This window comes from Nyctereutes procyonoides, unplaced genomic scaffold, assembly GCF_905146905.1.
Source record: "Nyctereutes procyonoides isolate TBG_1078 unplaced genomic scaffold, NYPRO_anot_genome, whole genome shotgun sequence".
In the NCBI taxonomy this organism is placed as follows: Eukaryota; Metazoa; Chordata; class Mammalia; order Carnivora; family Canidae; genus Nyctereutes; species Nyctereutes procyonoides.
In genome coordinates, this window is record NW_026575121.1 from 6932654 (window position 1) to 6958379 (window position 25726).

At 34.3% G+C, this 25726-nt stretch overlaps 1 protein-coding gene and 1 pseudogene across 1 annotated transcript in view; both read left to right on the forward strand.

Moving 5' to 3' along the window:
- Positions 1 to 19589, forward strand: part of CCDC122 (coiled-coil domain containing 122) — a 28536-nt gene extending 8947 nt beyond the window's left edge. The window contains exon 5 of the mRNA XM_055335654.1: positions 19360 to 19589. Within this exon, the coding sequence (XP_055191629.1) occupies positions 19360 to 19509 (150 nt within the window). The 3' untranslated portion in view covers positions 19510 to 19589. The remainder of the gene's footprint in view (positions 1 to 19359) is intronic.
- LOC129516327 (60S ribosomal protein L9-like) lies at positions 17431 to 18184 on the forward strand (annotated as a pseudogene).
- Positions 19590 to 25726: the final 6137 nt, after the last annotated feature.

The window sequence follows — 25726 nt, forward strand, 5'->3', positions numbered from 1 at the left end:
TATAACACATGTATAATCACTTACAGGAAGATTAAAGACAATTTAGGAGACAAACTTATCCACTTGTGTTAGAGAAGTATTTCTTTTAAAATATACACACACAAAAAAGTAATATTTAATCATGAACTGCATGTTTAAATATTACTTTTGACAAGATCATAAATTTCTAGATTATTAATAAAAGCACCATAACAATAGAGAATACAAGACTCATTTGAGAGAAGGTATTTATGATTCTCTAAGTAATTAAGAGATAAGAAGATCCCAAACAAGCCAGTAGAACATTGAGTAAATGATATGAAAAGTCTTATTTTTAGAACATACAAAAAACAATGGGAAAAATGACTAACCTAATTAACAATAACGGATCGATAATTAAAACCACAATGGGGTCCCATTTTTAGTTCCTCATATTATCAATACTATAGTTGTTAAGGAGCACTAGAATTTTAATATGCTATTGGTAAAAAGCATTTCAGAAAAGAATTTGAGATTACCTATTAATTTTTTACTCTAATATTCTTTACTGAGGTATAATTGTTATAAGAGTAAGTATATAAATTAAAACATTTAGCTTGATTAATTTTGACTAAGATATATATTTACACCTGTGTTGCCATCACCTACCTAAATCAAGATATAAAACTTGACCATTCATGCTCAGGAAATTCTTTTGTGCCCCTTTCCTTAGGCTACCACTGTTCTGATTTTTAAAAACAACTTTATTGAGATACAACTCACATACTATATGAGTCATCCATAGAAAGTGCATAATTCAATGATTTTTAGTATATTCACAGATAATTTGTAACCATTACCACAATTTTAGAAATTTTCATCATCTCAAAAAAGAAATTCCATAATCATTAGCTATGACCTCTCCATTTGTCTATTGTATTTACCTGTGTTTTGTCCTACCATATTCTTCCTGGTGCTCTGAAATTCCTTTTACCATTTCCTTTCTCTCTAGAAAACTTCTAAAATCCTTACTTTAGGATAAGTCTATTAGGGGCAAAGTCTTTTAGTTTTTTGCATCTGAGAAGATCTTGATTTCCCTTTAACGCCTGAGGGATATTTTTGCTGCACATATAATTCTGAGTTGACAGTTCTTTCCACAGTTGAAAAATGCCATGCCACTTCTTTCTGATCTCCATGACCTAATGAAAAATCGTGTGTCCCTCAAATTGTTTTTCTCCCTATAGATAATGGGTTTGATTCTTTTCCTTTTTTTAAAAAAATTGAAGTAGGATTAACGTACAGTGTTAAATTCATTTTAAGTTTACAGTATGTCAATTTTATACATTACTTAGTACTCATCACAATAAGTATACTCTTAATTCCCTTCATCTATTTTACCCATGCCCCCCCTTCCCTCAGGCAAATACCAGTTTGTTCTCTGTATTTAAGGGTCTGATTTTTGGTTTGTCTCTTTCTTTTGTTGTTTGTTGTTTTGCTTTTTATTTTTTTATTTTTTATTTTTTTAAGATTTTCTTTATTTATTCATGAGAGACACAGAGAGAGAGGCAGAGACACAGGTAGAGGGAGAAGCAGGCCTCATGCAGGGAGCCCGATGTGGGACTTGATCCCAGGTCTCCAGGATCACGACCTGAGCCAAAGGCAGAAGCTCAACCACTGAGCCACCCAGGCATCATGTTTTGCTTTTTAGATTGTACATATGCATGAGATCATATGGTATTTGTCTTTCTCTGATTGACCTATTTCACTTAGCGTTATATTCTCTAGATCCATCCATGTTGTTGCAAATGGCAAGATTCCATCTTTTTTATGTCTCAATAATACTTCATTGTGTGTGTGTGTGTGTGTGTGTGTGTGTGTGTATAAAACTTCTTTATCCATTCATTTATCAATGGACACTTGGGCTGCTTCCATAATTTGGCTATTGTAAATAATGCTGCTATAAAATAGTGGTGCATATATCCTTTTGAATTATGGCTTTGAGTAGATACCCAATAGTGGAATTACTAGATCATATATAGTAGTTCTATTTGTAATTTTTTGAGGAACCTCCCTATATTGTTTTCCACAGGGACTATACCAGTTTTCATTCCCCCAACAATGCATGGGAGCTCCTTTTTCTCCACATCTTCACTAACACTTATTTCTGTTGTTTTGCTTTTAGCCACTCTGACAGGTGACATCTCATTGTGGTTTTGATTTGCATTTCCCTGATGATTAGTGATGTCCCCAGAAGGAGCCAGTATCACTCCAAGGTGTTTGATTCTTGCTGCTTTCAAGATTCCTCTGTCTTTAGTTTTCAGAAGTTTTACTGTGATGTGTTTTGGCATGAATTTCTTTGGATTTATCCCATTTAGATCCTCTAAGTACTTGATTTTATAGGTTTATGTCTTTTGCCAAATTTGAGAATTTTCAGTTATTTTTTTAAAGACTTTATTTATTCATGAGAGACACAGAAAAGCAGAGACATAGACAGAGGGAGAAGCAGGCTCCTTGCAGGGACCCCGATATGGACTCGATCTCCAGACCCAGGATCACACCTTGAGCTAAAGGTAGATGCTCAATTACTGAGCCACCCAGGCATCCCAAGAATTTTCAGTTATTTATTTGAATACTTTTTCTAGTGCTGCCCCTTTTCTTTTTTCCTTCCAGAACTTTGATGACACAAATGATCTTTTTTATAATTCCACAGACCCCTCAGACTCTTCATTTCTTTTTTTCTGTCTCTCCTCTCTGTTGTTCAGATTGAGCAATTTACCGTGTTCTGTCTTCCTTTCATTGATTCTTTCCTCAGTTCCTTTTATTTATATTGGTTATTGTATCTTTTCCACTTGGTTCTTTATATATTCCTTTGCTGAGACTTTATATATTTTTGTTTCAGGCATGCTTATTGAAGAATTTTTATGATGACTGCTTTAAAAGGCTTGTCAGATAATTCTAACTTCTGTGTTTTCTTTGTATTAGCATATGTTGATTACTTCTTACTCAGTTTGATGAGTGATTTTCTACTGAAATATGGACATGCTGGGTATTACGTTTTAAGCCTCTGGATCATTGTTAGCTCCAGGTAGTGGTGAAAGTTCAGATTCTCCAGTCTGTCTCCATTGACACTCATGGAGGAAAGAGAGGATTACTGATACTGGTGGCCATAAGTGGTAGTTCTTACTATCCCCTAGGCCTCTACTGATAACCTTATGGTTGGGACGGGCAGGGACAATCCAACTGAGCTTCTTATGTGGCCTATATTGACAACAGGTGAACATGGCATTGTTGCTACTGAGTAACAGTAGGTGGCGAAAGTCCTAACTCTCTAGTAGGCCTTGTCTGACATTATGTGAGAAGTGGGAAGGATGCCTTGTTACCCTTAGATTGGAGTAGAAGTCCAGGATCCCCAAATGGAAGTCACTGATACCAGAGGGTGTGATTTGTTACTTTCCAGGGTAGATGAAAAGCCCTGGCTTCCCAATTAGCATCTTCTGACACCACCCCATCAGGAGTTTACTTGTCCCTCTCCCTCTGCTCATCCCACCACACTCTCTTTCTCAAATAAATAAATAAAATTGTAAAAAAAAAAAAAAGTAATGTACACACACCCTTTGATCAAGAGGTAGAGCCATTGGATCATAAGGTAAGGTCCATGATCTTTCTAATTCTTAATGTGTTCTTCTAACAATTATCACCACCACCACCACAACTACTTCTACTACTACTACTATCTTAATTTATAATCACTTCATACTCTTTCATGGATCTTTACCCTCTGCTCATGAGGCTGATTGAATAAATATTAAATTTGGTCTTATTGGGACCCTCTAGGTTCATTATTAGCTTCTTTCAAATCCATGGCTTTAACTTAAGCTGAACATGCATGGGGGATAAAATTCCAAGGAGCTAGAATGCTAGAATTTCAGCATCAGCCCACTACAGCATCTGCCAACTGCTCACTATTGCCAAACCTTATGAATAAAGACTACACTCAGAACTAAGACAAAACCAGACTAAGGACAAGGCCTAGACTCAAGAACAAAACTGAAATAGACACTCTAACAAAAATATAAAATAAGGTCTCACAAGATCAACATGCTCTACCAATCACCTGATTATTTGAACAAAACTCAACACTTTGGAGGAAAATAATGGAATCCAGGGTTTATAATATATATACAACATTAAGTTAATAATGAAACATTCTTAGACATGTGAATAAATAGAATATTACCATAACAAAGAGAATAATCAAAACAGAATCACAGTTGACTCAGAAGTTGTTAGAAAAGGGCTGAACATTATGGTACATATGTTAAATATTCTATAGAAAAGTGGATAGTTGGATAAAGAGAGAGAATTTTAATCTTATAAGACAACCAAATGGAAATCTTAGAATTGAAAAAGTTGAAAGAAATTTATTGGGTGAAATTAACAGCAGGTTATACACAACAGAAGGCAAGATCTTTCTTATACTTGAAGACATCAGTAGAAATCATCAAACATATAGAGAAAAATTTAAAAATTGAAGATATAAATAGAGCTTAAATAACCTGTGGGACCAGGTTAAGAAATGTGACATATTGGTAATTAAAGTCCCAGAAGGAAAGGAGAAAGAGAAAGGGAACAGAAAAAAATATTGGCCAAAATTCAGAAATATTGGCCAAAAATGTCCCAAACTTGACTAAAAAATAATGCATAGATTCAAGAAACTTAGCAAACTCTGAGTAGAAAAGAAAATCAGGGATCCCTGGGTGGCGCAGCGGTTTGGTGCCTGCCTTTGGCCTAGGGCGCGATCCTGGAGACCCGGGTCGAATCTCACATCGGGCTCCCGGTGCATGGAGCCTGCTTCTCCCTCTGCCTATGTCTCTGCCTCTCTCTCTCTCTCTCTCTCTCTCTCTCTCTGTCTCTCTTTCTCTCTCTCTGTGACTATCATAAATAAATAAAAATTAAAAAAAAAGAAAAGAAAATCATAGTCAAGCTACTGAAAATCAAATATAAAGAAAAAAAAAAGCCTTAAAAGCAGCCAGGAAAAAAAAAACTCACATTAAATACATAAAAACAATGATGAAAATGATAATGGATTTTTAAAATAGACTTTTTTTTCTGGAGCAGTTTTAGGTTCATAGCAAAATTAAGCAGAAAGTATGGACAGTTCCCTTACCTCTTACTCCTGCCCACAGCCTCTCATATTACTAATATCCTTAACTAGAAACTGTGGACCTACATTGAAGCATCCTTATCACCCAGAGTCCATGGTTTACGTTAGGATTCACTGTTGTCATTGTACTTTTTATGGATTTTGACAAATGTAATGACATGTACCCATAATTTTTTAAAGATTTTATTCATTATTTGAGAGACAGAGAGGGCATGAGTAGGCAGGAGAGAGAGAAGTGGGCTCCCTGCTGAGAAGGGAGCCCGATGAGGGCTGGATCCAAGGACCCTGAGATCATGAGCTGAGCCAAAGGCAACACTTAATCGACTGAACTACCTAGGCACCCCATGTACCCATAATTTTAGAATCATACAGAAGAATTTCCTGCCCTAAAAATCCTTTCCTGCCTTTTCATCCTTCCCTCCCTACTAACCCCTGTCAACCACTGAGCTTTTTATTATTTCCATAATTTTGCTTTTTTACAAAATATCATGTAGTTGGAATCATACATTTTGTAGACTTTTTTTTTATATTAGCTTCTTTCACTTAGTAAAGTACACTTAAGTTTTCTCCATGTCTTTTCATGCCTTGATAGAAGTTTTGGGGTGTGCGTGTGTGTGTGTGTGTGCGCACTCACTAAATAATATTCCCTTGTCTGGAAATACCACAGTTTATTTATCCATTCACCTACTAAAGGATATCTTGGTTGCTTCCAAGTTTTGACAATTATGGATAAAGCTTCTATAAACATCTGTGTATAGGTTTTTATATGGACATAAGTTTGCAACTCCTTTGGCTAAATACCAAGGAGTGAAATTCTTAGGTTTATATGGTAAGGGTGTATTTAGTTTCCTTAGAAACCACTGAACTGTTTTCCAAAGTAGCTGCACCATTTTGTATTTTCACCAGCAATGAACTGAATTTCCTGTTGCTTCATATCCTTACCAGCATTTGGTGTTGTAAGGTTCCAGATTTAGTCCATTGAAATAGGTATGTGGTGGTATCTTACTATTTTAGTTTTCATTGCCCTGGTGACATACGATTTGGAACCTCTTTTCATATGCTATTTGAATGATGATGATCTGTCTATCATTTTAGTGAGGTGTCCAATAAGGTCTTTGCCCCATTTTTAAATCTGGTTTTTGTTGTGGAGTTTTAAGAGTTATTTGTATATTTGAATAATAGTCATTCATCAGATGTGACTTTTTAAAATCTTTTCTCCTGATCTGTGGCTTCTCTTATCATTATCTTGTGATAGTGTCTTTTATAGAGCTAGTTTTTAATTTTAATGAAGTCCAGCCTATCAATTATTTATATCATGGATTGTGCCTTGGTGTTACACCTAAAAAGTCATCACCTATATCCAAGATCATCTGGGTTTTCTCCTAAGTTATCTTCTAAGAGTTTTTGCATTTTATGTTTAGGTCTGTGATTTGCTTAAGTTAATTTTTGTGAAGGGTATAAAAAACATCTTTATCTAGATTTATGTTTTTGCATGTGAAAGTCCAGTTGTTTCAGTACCACTTCTTAAAAAAACTGTCTTTGCTTAATTGTATTACCTTTGCTTCTTTGTCAAAGATCAGTTGACTGTTTTTATGTGGGTCTATTTCTGGCTCTGTATTTCTGTTACATTGATCTATCTGTCTATTCTTTTACCAGTACCATGCTATCTTGATTACCACAACTTTACAGTAAAGTTTGAAGATGGATCGCATCAGTTTTCCAACTCTGTTCTTTAATATTGTTTGGCTATTCTAGGTCTTTTTCCTTGCCATGTAAACATTAGAATCAATTTATTGATATCTATAAAATAACTTGCTGAGGTTTTGATTGGGTTTGCATTGAATCTATAGGTCAAGTTGGAAAGAACTGACATGTTGGTTATATTGAGACTTTCTATACATGAACATGGAATATCTCTTCATTTGCTTAATTATTCTTTCATTTCTTTCATCAGAGTCTTACAGCTTAACTTATATAAGTCTTATGCATATTTTGTTAGATTTATATCTAAGTATTTCATTTGGGCTAATGCTAATGTAAATGGTATTGTGTTTTTCATTTCAAATTTTATTTGTTCATCATATAGGAAAATGATTGACTTTTGTAACATTACTTTTGCATCTTGCAACCTTGCTATAATTGATTATTAAGTTTTTAAAATTAGAAATAATAGAGGCCAATACAAATGAAAGGCATCATTAAATTGCTGATAGAAGAAAAATGTCAAGCAAGAATTCCATATTAATTCTATTATCTAATGAAAATATTTTTTTAAAAAATGAGGCTGAGACAATTTTCAGATAAAGCAAAGCTGATAGATTTTGCTTTCAGTTGACTTATACTACAAGAAAAACTAAAGAAAGTTCTTAAAGCTGAAATGAAATGTGAACAGACTGATTACCAGCAATGAAATGGAATCAGAAATCAAAAACTCCCAAAAGCAAAAGTCCAAGACCAGGTGACTTCACAGGTGAATTCCACCAAACATTTAAAGAAAAGTTAATATCTATTTGTCTCATACTTTTCCAAAGAATAGAAGAGGAAGGGGAACTTCTAAATTCATTCTATGAGGTCAGAATTACCCTGATACCAAAACCAAATAAAGACACAGCAAAAAGAAAAGAGAGAGAACTGCAGTTCTGATGACATAGATGCAAAAATCCTCAGCAAAATATTAGCAAACTGAATCCAACAATATGTTAAAAAATATTCACCACAATCAACTGGGATTTATTTTCAGGATGCAGGTAGTCCAATATTTGAAAATCAATCAACATGATATTATCACATCAATAAGAGAAAGGATAAAAACCATATTATCATTTCAATAGATGAAGAAAAATCATCAACAAAGTACAACATCCATTCATTGATAAAAACCCTCAACAAAGTAGGTTTAGAGGGTATATACCTCAACATAAAAAAGACCATAAATAAAAAACCCAGAGTTAACATCATACTGAATGATGAAAAATGGAGAGCTTTTCTCCTGAGGTCAAGAACAAGACAAGGATGTCTACTCTCACCATTTTCATTCAACATGTTCTCAAAGTCCTAGCCACAGCAATCAGACAAGAGAAAGGAATAAAAGGCATCCAAATTGGTAGAGAAGAAGTAAACCTTTCACTATTTGCAGATGACATGACACTATATACACTATGTATAGAAAATCCTAAAAAAAAAAAAAAAAGAAAGAAAACCCTAAAGACCGCTAAAAAACTGCTAGAACTGATAAATGAATTCAGTAAGGTCACAGGATAAGAATCAATATATACAAATCTGTTGCATTTCTGTACACTAATAATGAAGCAATAGGAAGAGAAATTAAGAAAATAATCCCATTTATAATTGCACCAAAAATAATAAAATGCCTAGGAATAAACTTAACCAAAGAGGTGAAGGACCTGTACTCTAAAAACTATAAAACACTGATGAAAGAAAGTGAAGATGACAGAAAGAAATGGAAAGATATTCCATGCTCAAGGATTGAAAGAACAAATATCATTACAATGTCTGTACTACCCAAATCAATCTACAGATTTAATGTAATCTCTATCAAAATACCAACAGCATTTTTCATAGAACTAGAACAAACAATCCTAAAATTCCTGTGGAACCACAAAAGACCTTAAATAGCCAAAGCAATCTTGAAAGCAAAAAAACAAAAGTGGAGGTAGCATAATCCAGACTTCAAATTATATTACAAAGCAGTAGTGTAGTACTGGCACAAAAATAGATGCATAAATCAATAGAGCAGAATAGAAAGTCCAGAGAATAAATCCACAATTGAAAGGTCAATTTATCTTTAACAAAGGAGGCAAGATTATGCAATGGGTAAAAGACAGTCTTTCCAACAAATGGTGCTAGGAAAACTGGATAGCGACGTGCAAAAGAATGAAACAGGACCACTTTCTTTCACCATACACAAAAATAAACTCGAAATGGATTAAGGATTTCAATTGAGACCCGAAACCATAAAAATATTAGTAGAGAACACAGGCAGTACTTTCTTTGACATTGGCCTTAGCAACACTTTTCTAGGTATGTCTCCTGAGGCAAGTGAATCAAAAGAAAATATAAACTATTGGGACTACATGAAAATAAAAGTCTTCTGCACAGCAAAGGAAATAACAAAACTAAAAGGCAACCTATAGAATGGGAGAAGATATTTTCAAATGACATATCTGATAAAGGGTTAGTACCCAAAATATATAAAGAACTTATAAAACTCAACACCCAAAAACTAAATAATCCAATTAAAAAATGGGCAGAAGATGTGAACAGACATTTCTCCTAAGAAGACATATAAATAGCAAACAGACACACAAAAGATGCTCATCATCACTTATTTATCATTGGGGAAATGCAAATCAAAACTATGATAAGATATCACCTCACATCTGTCAGAATGGCTAAAATCAACAATACAAGAAACAACAGGTGTTGGCAAGAATGTAGAGAAAAAGGAACCCTTGTGTACTATTGGTGGGAATGCAAACTGGTGCAACCTCATGGAAAACAGTATGGAGGTTCCTCAAAAGGTTAAAAATAGAACCACCCTATGATCCAGCAATCGCACTACTGGATGTTTACCCCAAGAATACAAGAACACTAATTCAAAGGGTTACATGCACCTATGTTTATAGCAGCATTATTTATAATAACCATATGGAAGCAGCCCAAGTGCCCATCAGTTGATGAATAGATAAGAATTGCATACAATTTATAATGGAATATTATTCAGCTGTAAAAAAGAATGAAATCTTGCTATTTGCAATGATATGGATAGAGCTAGAGAGTATTAGCAAAATAGTCAGAGAAAGACAAATACCATATGATTTCATTTATATGTGGAATTTAAGAAACAAAACAAGGAAGGAAAGAAAGGAGAGAGATGGAAGAGAAATCAAGAAACATATTCTTAATTACAGAGAACAAACTAATGGTTACCAGAGGGGAAGTGGGTGGGAGGAGGGGTGAGATAGTTGATGAGGATGAAGGAAGGCACTTGTGATGAGTACAGTATGATATATGGTAGTATTGAATCACTGTGTTGTACACCAGAAACTAATACAACACTGCATAGTAACTAACTGGAATTAAAATAAAAAATAAAAGAAGAAAGCTGGTTGTGGCTGTATTAATATCAAGTAGATTTCAGAATATGGACTCCTAAGTTGAAAAGAGTCAGTCAATTAATAAAAAAGGAATAATAATACTAAATGTGAATTCACCTAATCAGAGTTTCAAAATACATAAGTAGAAACTGACAGAACTAAAAAGATAAAGAGACAAATCTACAATCACATTGGAGATTTTAACAACTTTTTTGAATTATTGATAGAACAATAGAAAAAAATCAGTAAACATATAGAAAATTTGAACAGGGATCCCTGGGTGGCTCAGTGGTTAAGAGCCTGCCTTTGGCCCAGGGTGAGATTCTGGGGTCCCAGGATCGAGTCCCACGTCAGGCTCACTGCATGGAGCCTGCTTCGGTCTCTGCCTGTGTCTCTGCCTCTCTCTCTCTCTCTCTCTCTCTCTCTCTCTCTGTGTGTGTGTGTGTCTCTCATGAATAAATAAATAAAATCTTAAAAAAAAGAAAATTTGAACAACTTGCCTACTAACTTAACCTAATTAATATTTATAAAACGCAACTATTGATTGTACTTTATTTTCAGGTGCACATGGAACATTCAACAAGATAATATACTAGGTGATAAGTTTCAAAGAATTTGATACTCTTAATCACAGCAGAATTCAATTAGAAATCAATAGCCATAAAATGGCTACAAAATACTAAATATTTCAAAATTGAGCATTATAATTCTAAATAACCCATGAGTCAAGAAATCACAAGAGTTGGAAAATATTTGAAATTCAATGATAATGAAAACACATTTGAAAATTGTGAGTTGTAATTAAAGCAGTGTTTAGAGGAAACTTTACATATTTAAATGCCTATATTAGAAAAGAAAATAAGCTTTAAAAGTAATTATATAGGTTTCTACTGTAAGACACTAGGAATATAAAAATAAATTCAGCCAAAATCAACTGGAAAAAGTGAAATAATAAATAGCAGAAATCATTAGAAAACAGAAAACAACAGGAGAGAAAGTTAAAAAAACTAAAACTGAAATGACTAATACAATTGTTAAACCATAGCAATATGGATCAAGAAAAAAGAAAACAGTAGGGACACTACTCAGGTCTTGTAGGCTAATAAAGGTGATAAAAGCCTATTATGAACAATTATATGTCAATAAATTTGACAACTTAAATGGACAAATTTTTAGAAAAACACACATATAACCAACAGAAGAAATTACTTATATGTTTAGGCCTATGATCCATTTCAAGTTAAGCTTTGTAAATGGTTGAAGTAAGAATCAATGAAATTGAATTTATTAGGGCACCTGGGTGGCTCAGTGGTTGAGCATCTGCCTTTGGCTCAGGGCGTGATCCTGGAGTCCTGAGACATCAGGCTCCCCGCAGAAAGCCTGCTTCTCCCTCTGCCTGTGTCTCTGCCTCTCTCTGTGTCTCTCTTATGAATAAATAAATAAAATCTTTAATAAAAAGAAATAAGAAATTGAATTTATCAGTAAAACCTTCCCCATAAGAAAAACTTCAGACTGACATGTCATCACTGGTGAATTCTATCAAATATTCAAAGAAGAATTAACAGTCTATACAAACTCTTTCATTTTTTTAAAATCTTTATTTATTTATGATAGTCACACACACACACAGAGAGAGAGAGAGAGAGAGAGAGAGAGAGAGAGAGGCAGAGACACAGGCAGAGGGAGAAGCAGGCTCCATGCACCGGGAGCCCGACGTGGGACTCGATGCCAGGTCTCCAGGACTGCGCCCTGGGCCAAAGGCAGGCGCCAAACCACTGCGCCACCCAGGGATCCCTACAAACTCTTTCAGACAATGGAAGAGGGAACTCTTCCCAACTCATTTGAGGAGGCCAGAATAACCCTGATATAAAAAACAAACAAACAAAAGTGACATTACCAGAAAAGAAATTAGAGACCAATGTCCTTTATGAGCATAGATGCAAAAGTCCCTCATGAAATATTTTCAAATTGAATTCAAATATGTGTGTGTGTGTGTGTGTGTATAGAGAGAGAGAGAGAAAGAAAGTTTTGATTTTTACCGTTCAAAAGTAAATAATGTAATTCAGTACATTTACAAAATCAAACAAGTTAAAAAGAAATAATCAACTAATAGTTGCAGGAATAGCATTTAGACAAAATTCAACATCCATTCATAATAACAACTCTCAGCAAATTAAGAATAGAAGGAAATTTTCTCAACCTGATTAAGGGCATCTATAACACAACTTACAGCTATCAACATATTTACTGTAAAACATTGAATGGTTTTTCCCCTGAAGATTGGAAACAAGGCAAAGGTAATATACCCTACCTCTTCTATGCAACAAAATATTAGAGGTCCTAATTATTGCTATAAGACAAGAGAAAATAGGGTATAATGATTTGAAAGACATAAAATTATGTTTACAGACAGCATGATTGCTTATGTAGAAAATCCTAAGGAATCTACAAAAAGACTAATAAGTGAAATTAGTAAGGTCACAGGATAAGAGGTCAAAATAAAAAATCATTTGTATTTCTATATAGATTTCATGTAGTAGCAACAAACAACTGGAAGGTGAGATGAGTAAAAGAACATGAGAGACTCCTAACTCTGGGAAATGAACAAGGGGTAGTGGAAAGGGAGGTGGGGGGGTTGGGGTGACTGGGTGACAAGCACTGAGGGGGGACCTTGACGGAATGAGCACTGGGTGATATGCTGTATGTTGGCAAATTGAACTCCAATAAAACAAACAAATCAATAAATAAATAAGAAAACTCTTCATTGATGCCAAAAAAAACCCCAAAATATTTGCTAAAAAATTTTATGAAAAAATCTATAAAACTTCTACAATAATAATATTAATAAATAAAAGACCACTAAACAGATGGAATGATACATTATGTTCATGATCTATAAAACTCAGTATCTTATCTATAAAACTCAGTCAACTTTTCCAAAAAATGATCTATAGGTTCATACCATTTTATAAAAAAATCTCAGTAGGTATTTTTTGTAGAAATTGACAAGCTTTTCTAAAATTTATATGCAGATGCAAAGGATTTAGTTAGCCAAAACAAAATTGAAAAGAATAAAGTTATAATATTTGCTCAGATATTAAAATTTATTATGAATCTACAATTATTAAGAAGGAATAAATAAATGGCCCAACGGAACCAAATACAGTTCAAAAATCAATCACACTTGATCAATTTGACAAAGATGTTAAGATAATTCTATGAAGAAACAAAAACCTTACCATAAATGATGCTGGAACAACTGGATATCTGTCTGGAAACGATGAACCCCTATGCCTACTTCACAACATGTAACACTGCATTTGAAATATAAATCTAAACATAAAAGCTAAAACTGTAAAGCTTCTAAAAAAAAAAACCATAGGAGAATATCTTCATTAAGATTTGGGTTAAGCAAAGATTTCTTAGAATTCAATGGAAAAAAATAATACATTGAATCTTAACTTTGAAACCTCATTCTAAAAAACACTATCAAGAAATGAAAAGACAGAGGTGCCTGGGTGGCTCAATCAGGCATCCAATTCTTGATTTTGGCTCAGGTCATGATCTTAGAGGTGTGAGCCCCATGCCCAGTGCGGAGCCTGCTTAGGATTCTACTTATGCCCCCCACCTACCTGCCTAAAAAAAACAAAACAAAACAAAATGAAAAGACAAAATCATAGAAGTAAAAATATTTGCAATACAATAGAACTGAGACAAGACATATCAAGGGCCTATATAAATAACTCCTGTAATACATTTTAAAAATGGGTAAAAGATGTAAATAGAAACTTCACAGAAGACATAGGATGGCCAGTAAGTACATGAAAAGATGCTCAGCATCTTTAACCACCAAGGAAACGAAAATTAAAATCACAATAGGATATCATTTCATACAATAGAAAGGTTAAAATTACAATGAATAATAGCAAATGTTGTCAAGGGTGTGGAGCAACTGGAAATCCTTTGCTCTTTTGGTGAGATTATAAAATGGTATAACTGCTTTAGAAAATGATCCGTCAGTTTATTAGAAAGTTAGCATATACCTATTCTATGTCTCAGCAATTCCATCCCTAGGTGTTTACTTAAGAAAAAAGAAAATGTATGTCTTTAAGACAAAACTTGCATATGAGTATTCATAGAAGCTTTATTCATAATAGCCCCCAAAGAGAAACACTACAAATGTCCCTTAAAAGTGGAATGGATAAACAAATTGAATATCCATATAATTGAATACTATTCAGTGATAAAAAGAATAAACTACTGACACACAGAACATGGCTGTATACATTTGTCAAAGTCTTTTAACCAGCCTTAAAAATCTATGTATTTATACTTCTGTAAATATATTTATCCATTCTTTTTAGATTAAACAACTAAAGCAAAGAGAAGTTACACGACATGTTCAAACCAGTGAGCTCCAAGTCTTTTAAGTGCAGCATATTCTCCATGGCAAAACAATGAGATTTTCTAAGTCTTTGTTACATTCTGAACAATACAGAATTTAGCAATACATTTTATATAACAGGGATTCTTCTGCCTGTAAGGAAACTACATTCGGTAGCAGTCATTTGATTTCCAAAAGCTGTCTCATTTTATTCATGTATTTATTCAGTAACTTATTCAATGCATTTATTGAGCTCCTACTATGTGCTAGTTACTCTTTTAGGTTCTGACAATGGAATGGTGAATAAAATAGCATATAGCTCCTTCACTCTCCTATCTGTGTGCTACATTATTCACAAAACTCCTTCTAATATATGTCTTCCTGAACTTGCATTCTAGTTAGAGAGACAGGCATAAGATATGTAAAACATACAGCATGTTAGCTAAGGATAGGATTAAGGACAAAAAAATGGAGCAGAGAAGGGAATAATGTAATATATGTATTGCAGGGAGAGAGAAAGTGAAATATTAGATCTTGCAGCCATCAAAAGCTTTACTGAGCTCTTTTTCAGCAAAATCCTAAAAGAAATGAGGGAGCAAGGCATGCAGATCTGAGGAAGAGCTTTCCAGAAAAAGAAAAAGCAAGTGCAAAGAACTTAAGAGAACATAACTGGGCTCAGAGAATGGAACAGTGTAGTTAGAATGGAGGGAGGGAACAAAGAAAAAAAGTAGGGAATGAGGTCAGATTTGGCTTACATAGGGCCTTGCTTTCTTTTTGCCACTGTGTTTTGTGGGTACCACTCCTCCTTCACTATTACTCTTATTATTGGTTAGCCAGCAACAGGAACTAATGAAGAGTAGTAGCCCATCCACTTCCTAGAGGCAAAAAGCTTTGTTCTCTAAAGAACCATATACATCTTTCCTGCCTATAGATATTCAGGTTTGAATATTAAGACACATAAAGTCTGAATGTTACCAGTAGAAGCTGAACAAATGGCTGGCTTTCAAGAAGGCTCGTATTGCAACCTTTGCTTTTATAAAAGTCACTTCTTTCTCTCTCTCTTTTTCCTTTACTCATTTGTTGTGTGTGTGTTTGTGTGTGTGTCTGCTTTATTTGTTTTTTGTGTGTGTTTGGGTTTGTTTTGTTTCAAGTTTTTATTTAAATTTCAGTTAGTTACCACAGGGGAGGTACATGGGGAGATGGGTGAAATAGGTGATGGGGATTAAGGAATGCACCTGTGGTGATGAGCACTAGTGATGTATAGAATTGTTGAATCAGTATATTGTACGCATGAAACTAATATAACACTATATGTTAACTAACTGGAATTAAAATAAAATAAGGTAAATGAAATATTGGCATGTGAAAAAAATAAAGTCACTTCTTGGCCAAAGCTGCACTTAGCCTTGTGAACTTAGAAACTTAATCTTGTTAGTATCGCAGAGTTAGGTAGACATGGAGAAATGCCAGTAGAATTTACAAGAAACTGATGTATAAAATTCAAATACCAGCTTATTAATTTATAATAAAACTTTTAGGGAAGCCACATAACCATGTCAGTCATTAGGGCTTCTTCTGCCTGTAAGGAAACTACATTGGAAGCCAAATAATCACAAGTTTAATTAGTGAGCATGGAAATCAAGCCGGTCATCTGAGTTTGAATGTTCTTGGTCTCTGGCCCTGGGTGCTCAAGGAGCCAATCTCTATATCAGAGTTATACATGTCAGGTAAATAGTCCCTGTCAGCACATGACTCCTTCACCTTCCTAGGTATGGACTGCATTCTTCACAAAACCTCTTTTAATGATATATTTTTTCTTGAGATGTATTACTCTCTTCTGTGACATCTAGCTATGACTTATGATCTGGAGCCTCCCTAACCGGACTTTGAACATCTCCACTCTGATCCACTGTGCATGAATTTCATAGTCTAACTACTGAAGAACAATTTTAGAAACATACTACTATGCAACTGACCAAATTTACTGATTAACCAAAAATCTGTTTTAGTTATTTTATTTCTATGTATATATTCTACGAATAGGAGTATGGACATATTTTGAGACTATACTCTCCCTATGAATATATTCTATTGGATATACCAATGAATATATATATTATATAAATATATATAGTGGATATACATTTTATATGGAAATATATTCAATATTTTAAATATATTTTGAATATAGCTTCATATCTAGTATTAGCTTATACTAATTTATTTCTAATCCTTTTCAAGTCACTATTTTGCCAACATATCAGCAGGCCTAGTTCACCAGTTTCAGTGAATTACCTGAATTTACAGAATTAACAAAAACTGGAGACTTAAGAAGACATAAGATCTATGGGAATTTATGTGAATTTTTAGTTGACAAGTTTTCACTTTGTTTTTATAGGAATACTTTGAAATACTTAGAGTGTCTTGGTCCCTTTTCCCCTGCTTCTGCTGCTGCTGCTGCTGCTACTGCTGCTGCTGCATAATTGTGTTTCAATATAATTGATTTCCTTTGTAATTGTGTATGTTTTATTTTATGCATTAAAAACATTATTCTAAAGTGTCCACAGCCTTCACCATACTATCCATGGCATAATAAAGAACCCATGGCATAATAAAGGCAAAGAAGCTGTGAGCTAAGGGAGGAACTTAGAAACAGAGAGGTAATAACCTTTGCTGAGGGAAAAGCAGAGAGAGTGAAGAAATTTGAACCCTTACACAGCAATCATGGGACTGTAAAAATGGTGCAGTCACTATGGAAAACAGTCTGACAATTCCTCGAATGGTTGAACATAGAGTTACCATATGATCCCTCCTTAGGTATAGACCCTAGAGTGGAATATTATTTGGCAAGAAAAAGGAATGAGATTCGAATACTTGTCACAACATGGAAGACCCTTATAAAGGTTATGCTTTCTTTGCCACATCTATTGCGAGAATGAAGACCATTCTCAGCAATCAGACTGTTGACATTCCAGAAAATGTTGACGTCACCCTGAAGGGACACACTGTGATCATGAAGGGCCCCAGAGGAACCCTGCGAAGGGACTTCAATCACATCAATGTATAACTCTGTCTTCTTGGAAAGAAGAAGAGGCTCCAAGTTGACAAATAGTGGGGAAATAGAAAACAACTGACTACCGTTTACAGGATCTGTAGTCACATACAGAACATGATCAAGGGCATTACACTGGGTTTCCGTTACAAGATGAGGTCGTTGTATGCTCACTTTCCCATCAACATTGTTATTCAGAATGGTTCTCGTGTTGAAATCCGAAATTTCTTAGGTGAAAAATATATTCGCAGGGTTCGGATGAGGCCAGGTGTTGCTTGTTCTGTATCTCAAGCCCAAAAATAGTTAATTCTTAAAGGAAATGACATTGAACTTGTTTCGAACTCAGCTGCTTTGATTTAGCAAATGATAACTGTTAAAAACAAGGATATCAGAAAATTTCTGGATGGTATCTATGTTTCTGAAAAAGGAACAGTTCAGCAGGCTGATGAATAAGATCTAAGATGTCTAGCAACAGAAACAGCAAGATGCCAGATGATTTTTCAGACTTATTTGTGATACCTTAAGAATGCAATAAAAATTATACTGAAAAAAGATTATGCTAAGTTGAAGAAGCCAGTCACAAAATGTATTGTATGATTCCACTTATAAGAAATATCCAGGGGGATCCCTGGGTGGTGCAGTGGTTTGGCGCCTGCCTTTGGCCCAGGGCGCGATCCTGGAGACCCGGGATCAAATCCCACGTCGGGCTCCCGGTGCATGGAGCCTGCTTATCCCTCTGCCTGTGTCTCTGCCTCTCTCTCTCTCTGTGTGTGTGTGACTATCATAAATAATAAAAAAAAAGAAATATCCAGAATAAACAAATTTCTATATAAAGAGAAAAATCAGTAATTGCCTAGTGCCAAGAGTTGAGGTGTGGGAATGGAAAGTCACTGCTAATGGGTAGTAGGCTTATTTCTGAGGTAATGAAAATGTTCTAAAAATTTATTGTGACAACTCTGTAAATATACTGAAACCCATTGAATTGTCCACTTTAAAGGAAGGATTGTATAGTATGTGAATTATATCTCAATAAAGCTATTTTTAAAAGGATGATTGGGCATTTTTTTGTATAGCTAACACTAATGTCACTTTTACTTTCTTCTGACCTAACACCAAAACCCTTGCTCTTTCCACTGTGCTTCATTGCCTTCAGTGTAGTATTGTCTGGCTTAACATAAATATACTGCTCTACTTATTGTCATGACTATATAATCTTCTGGATCTTTCAGATGGATGGGGCTATGTTTCAGTGAATGAATGTTATAGGGAATGAGGCCATTTCTCTTTAACTGGTAACTGCTTTGATAACTAGGAGGCACTCCACCACAGATGCTTTGCTTGGATTCAGATCTCAAACACCATCACTTGTTAGCTGTGAAACCTTGGTTTAATTACTTAAACTCTTTGATCTTCAGGGGTTTTATTTTGTACAAAAATGGAGATAATATCCATCCACATCATATGGTGTTACGATAATTTAATTATACCTAAAAAGCTCTCAGTATGGTTACTAACCTGTATTAAGTGTTGAATAGTTATTACTATTTATTTTTATTACTATTATTATTTACAGTGAGTAATTTCTAATCAAGTGTTTTCTTCTTTAGAGTAGTTAAAAATCCTTTATGGCTATTTACTACTTAACCTACTCAAGCCCTGTTGATGTGTACTCTTCTTTTAATAGGTGCAACATAAGAGATACAGTGCAATTCTTAAGCGTTTGCATTGTCAGCTGAACAAGCTTCAGTCAAATAGAAGACAATGGCAATGGAACATTCACCAACTAGAAAAAACTGCAGCTGAACTAAGAAAACGCATTGGAATGAAAGATTAACATGGCCAAAGGGCAATGTAGAACACAGACTATTTAAAAAAAAAAAAAAAAAAAAGGACAAAAGGTTGAGAAAATTCTTTTGGTTCTTAACCAGCATCCACTACCAGAGGTCTGTCTTAATAACAGACTAACTCTCTTTTTTTGAATCTGTTAATGTGTTTGCTAAAGTGCCTTCCAAGCCTACAATTGATAGCAGTAGGTAGATGATAGAAATACTTATAGAAAAATAGTGGAAGACTCTATAAATATTTGAGTATGTAAGATATTCTGTACTGATGAATGCCTGTTTATAAACATATTGCCTTCACTATCATGTGAAGGAAAAATGTAGAAGAAAAGAAGCATATAAAGTTACAAGATTTAAATTGTTAAGGTATTTTAAATGATTGTTTCAAACTTTTTATTAAAACTTGCTTTTTCACCACTGCCTTCACAGTGGTCCATAAGTATTGATATTTATAATAATGTTGTTGCATGTTCAATGCTTCAGGTATTTAAATGTTTTCTTTTATCCAGAAAGTAACAATTCTTTTTTCTTTGTTATTAGATAATACAATTTTATAGTGTTGTAAAGCATAACACTTTTTGTCCTTAAATTCTTTCATACTATTCTGTGACAAAATTGAAGTTATAACATCATATAAGGCAAATACCAGCTCTTAAAAAAAAGTGTTAACTAGTATAGACAATCGTGTATTTTCTTCTCACTGAAAATCATATACTATGTCCATGGCAACATTTCAAAATTTAACTTCTCCATATGAAGATAAAAGTGCTCCTTCTTGTGGCTCCACTGAATCAAATTTTAGGGACAGAAAAAATATTTTTGAAGATAGTGATTTGTAAATATTTACTTTTAGGATTTAATGCTTTCAAAGCAACATCAAAAAGGTATCTCAAGTCCATTTTCTCCTCACCTTTCTTCGTGCCTATCAGAATAGCTGATATAAAACCTGATATCAATAATCTTGTTATGTCTAACATTAACAATCCTATTATGAATTAGCATGGCTCATTTTGGCAAACACTTCAAATGGCTTTGCTGTAACACAATCAGCTGTGGCGCGCATGACTCAGAAATGCACTTACAAATAAAAATGGTTAAACCTGCAGATTGTAGAGAGTTCCCACTATACTCAGCTGAAGACAAGGCTGAAAGTTTTAAAGGCTGATCATATAAAAATACTTCAATTTAATTTGCATACTTAAAAGGCTATTCTTATAACTATGCTTCATAATTTTATAGTTTATAAAAGAAAAATTCTACTTTTCTAAGCTCTTGATAAGTTTATAACAGTTTTCAAAACATTTGTATGTGATAGCTAACACCTTGAGTTATATTTGTAAAAGTTATTTAAGATATAATGAAAATAGGTTTAATCTGCTTAAGATAATATGCTCTATTTGAGAAAGTAAATTTCAATGCAGTTTTATGAAATACCCATGACAATAATACATGTACCTATTTTAAATTTTGTGACAAATGAAAGATTTGAACAAGAACATTTTTATTTTCCTTGCTTCTTCTAATCTTGAAAATCATTTCAGATGATGGAGGCTTTCAGATTAACCAAGAAGAACTAAAACTTGAGGTATCCTCAAGCCTGATCATGTAGTTAAGTGGATATAGTATCTCAACATGGTCACAAACTCTAAAGTTAGAAAATGGATTAATTCTAAAAATCTCAATATAACTGAACCTAGCTTAGAATATGAGTTCTTCTGCTTAGTGGCCTTTGTCACATCCTATTTGGCCTTAGAACTCAGTTTTTTTTTGGGGGGGGGGCTATCATTCAATTCAGAATTCTCCTCCTTATTTTCTTCCTGGCAGTAAACTGAACTCCTGGGACAAGGATTAGGGGAGCACACTTAATATTGTTTTGTCATGGGGGAAGTGCCCCGGTGCAAGTGCCATTCTCATTGGCCTCTGCAGAAGTGTAATCCATCTTCTTGATCTTTAGCATTACCTTTTGTTTATGCTATACCTGCAGTGTTTTCTCTAGGAAATGTGGTCAATCTCCTTACTGAATCACAAGGCCTCTTCTGGCCATATTTAATTCTTTTTTTTCTATATCCAGGCCAAATTTTTTTTATAAATTAATTTTTATTGGTGTTCAATTTACCAACATACAGAATAACACCCAGTGCTCATTCCATCAAGTGTCCCCCTTAGTGCCCGTCACCCATTCACCCCCACCCCCGCCCTCCTCCCCTTCCACCACCCTTAGTTCATTTCCCAGAGTTAGAAGTCTTTATGTTCTGTCTCCCTTTCTGATATTTCCCACACATTTCTTCTCCCTTCCCTTATATTCCCTTTCAATATTATTCATATTCCCCAAATGAATGAGAACATACACTGTTTGTCCTTCTCCGATTGACTTACTTCACTCAGCATGATACCCTCCAGTTCCATCCACGTTACCTCTTTGGCACTTGCAATTCTACCCATGCATTCTTTTTTACCCTGATTCCCAGTATAAGATACATCTTTCAAGTCTCTCAGTGCGTTGGGGCTCAAAAAATTCTCTCTCAAAATGCCCCTTTTCTGCAAAGGAAAGCTATGATTTCAACAATTGTTTCTATTACAGACTTTATTTTTTTCTTTTTTTTTCTATTACAGACTTTAAAAAGCATAATGTGAAGCTCAAAGCTAATAAATGACTTATTAATTCTGAGTAGTGTCTGTCTTGACTCCAGCCTTCTAGGTTCTATTTCCTAAATGATCAGGAAAAGGTAACTAGTGCAGGAAGAAGTGGGAGGGAAAAAGCCTATATTAATATATAAAAATATTACTTACTTCATGTGCAATCTATGGGCAAATTTTAGTTGCCCAATGTGAAGAAATTGATATCTCCTTTTAAGCCATATATTAACAGTGGTGATTTCCATTGTCAAAGCAGCCATCATGGACACTGTCATGGCTAATATAAATGATCTATATGTTATCTGTTAGGCCATGTTCTTCCAGTCAATTGATTAATCATGCTATTTTCCAAAGCACTGCAGATGTGAAATAACAATACTAATAACATACTAAGCCACTATGCTGTGTCCTATTTGGCAATTTGTATACATTAATTCATTTACAGAATAATAAATGGCTTAAAGTATATATTATTATCCTTGATTTACAGATGAGGAAACTGGGGCTTAGTAACTCACTTAAGATCTTTTTTTTTTATTTTATTTATGATAGTCACAGAGAGAGAGAGAGAGAGAGACAGAGACACAGGCAGAGGGAGAAGCAGGCTCCATGCACCGGGAGCCCGACATGGGATTCGATCCCGGATCTCCAGGATCGCGCCCTGGGCCAAAGGCAGGCGCCAAACCGCTGCGCCACCCAGGGATACCCTCACTTAAGATCTTATCACACAGGTCATCAGGGACAGATTTGAAATTCATTGCCCTATTTTTTTAGCTACATAAAATACCCTGCAAGAAATGATTCCAAGGTAAGCCTCAATTTTACTATGAATAAATAATTATTTGTATATCTAATCAATCCTTTTAAGAGATTACAAAGCATAAGATGAATTTAACTAAAGAGAGAAATCTTATAGTTAAAAAGAGTTCCAGGGGTGCCTGGGTAGCTCAGTCGGTTAAGTATCTGACTCTTGGTCTCAGCTCAGGTCATGATCTTAAGGTTGTAGGATTGAGCCCTGGGTGGGGCTCCACAGTCAGTGTAGAGTCTGCTTGGGATTCTCTGTCTCTCCCTCTCCCTCTACCCCTTCCCTTTCTTCCTCTCTCTCTCTCTCTCTCAAAAAAAATAATCTTTCTTTAAAAAGGGGGGTTCTACACTGGTGAACAGGTCCTAACAAGTGAAAAGCTGACAAGCTGAAAAATCAATAACTCCATTTGGATCCCTAAGAGAGGTAAGGACACAGGGAAAACCACTGTTTATGAAATCAGGGAGACAGGTGAGCAAATACAGGGAGTCACAAGACCAGAGCAGAGACTCACAAACCACCATAGGAAACAGGTCAGCACAGGAAAACCTAACTGCAATTGATACATTTCTGAAGTCTTCGTATGGACAACTCTGTGTGACAAACGTTAGGGAAACCCAGGCAGAGAGGTCCCCACAATATTGTGAGATTTACCTTCAGATAAGAATTACATCTGACTTATCCTCAGAAACCATGCAAGCAAGAAGAAAGTGATGTGAAATATTTGAAGTGTTGAGAGAAAAAAAAAAAACACAAACAAAACTCACCAACCTAGAATTCTGTACCCTGTGAAATTATACTAGAAGTGAAGGAGAAGAAAAGACTTTCTCAAACAAATTGAGGGTATTTGTTGCCAGTAGACCGGCCTTACAGGAAATGTTAAAGAAGTTCTCTAGAGAAAAAAATATTATGTCAGAAACTTAAACCTACATGAAGTAAGGAAAAGCATCAAGGAATAAGTGAAGGTATAAGAAAAACTTTTGTTTTTCTTATACTTAGTATTTTGAACAAACTGTTACCTGTTAGATTAAGTATATTAGCAACAAAGTATTCAAATATACATGTAATTTATGTATATGCAAATATTTATTAATATTTTTATATTTAAAATGAATGATAGCAATGACACAAGGTATGGGAGGAAAGAAGATTATTTTATTATAAGGTATTTATACTACGAGTGAAATAGTATAGTGTTATTTGAAAGTGGACTTGGATTTGTTGTAATGTATATTACAAAATCAAGAGCAACCACTAAAAAAAAATTAAAAAGAAGTATGACATTCTCCAAGAAGAGAAAATGAAATCATATAAAATGCTTGATTAAAACTACAAAAGGCAGAAAAAGAATGAGAGACAAAAATTAGGAACCCAAAACAAGAGCAACAAACAGAAAATATTAACAAATAGGGGAGGTATGAATCCAACTATATCAATTATCACTATGAATGTCAATGTAAATGCAGAAATCAAAGAGATTATCAGAGTGGATCAAAAAACAAATTATATATCTATATGAAACCACTTTAAATATAAAGAGACATACAGATGTAAAGTAAATGGATAGAGAAATATACCATGCTGACAGTAAAAGAACAGCAGTAGCTATATTAATTTCATAACTCAGCAGACTTCAGTATTAGGAAAGTTATCAGAGAAAGAAGCACATTGTGTAGTAATAAAGGGGCCTCGAAAAAGACGCAACAATCCTTAATGTGGATGCATCTAACAACAGAGCATCAAACTATGTAAGGCAAAAACTGATAGAACTGCCAAGGAGAAATAGATAACTCCACTATCATAGTTACAGAGTTCAACATCACTTTATCAGAAATGGACAGATTCATCAGACAAATTCAGTAAGGACCCAGATGAATTCAACATCATCAATCAACTAGATACAACTCACACCTATGCATTACTTCATCCAACAACAGCAGAATACGCATATTTCTCACAACATTCACTAAAATATTCTGGGCCATAAAACATACTTTAACAAATTTAAAAGAATAGAAATTGGGGCATCTGAGTGACTCAGTCTGTTAAGCGTCTGCCTTCAGCTCAGGTTAAGATCTCAGGGTCCTGCAATCAAGCCTGAGTCAAGCTCTCTGCTCAGCAGGGAGTCTGCTTCTCCCCTTCCCTCTGTGCACTCTCTCTGTCATGTACATGTGTGTACTCTCTCTCTCAAATAATAAAATCTTTTTAAAAGGAATAGAAATAATAAAATATCTGCTCTCAGACTGCAGTGGAATCAAACTAGAAATCAATAACAAAAAATAACTGGAAAAAATCTCCAAATAGGTAGAGATTAAATTACATACTTCTAAATAAATAGGTCAAAGATCTAAAGAAATTTTAAAATATTTTGAACAGTGAAAATAAAAGCACAATTTATCTAAATTTGTGGAATGCAGTAAAAGCAGTGCTTAGATGAAAATTTGTGACACTGAATGCATATATTAGAAAAGAAGAAAGACCTAAAACTAATCATCTAAATTTCAACATTAGGAAACTAGAAAAAAAAGAGTAAACTATTTCTAAAGTAAGTAGAAGAAAATAAATAATAAGAATTAGAGCAGTAATCAATGAAATTGAAAGCAGGTAATCAGTAGAGGAAATAGATGAAACCAAAAGAAATTTACTGATTTCTTTGAAGAAATCAGTAAATTCACTGAACATCTAGCTAGATTAACTATGACAAAAAGGACAAGACACAAATTTCTTATATCAAAAATGAAAGGGTAATCATTATAGATCTCATGGAAATT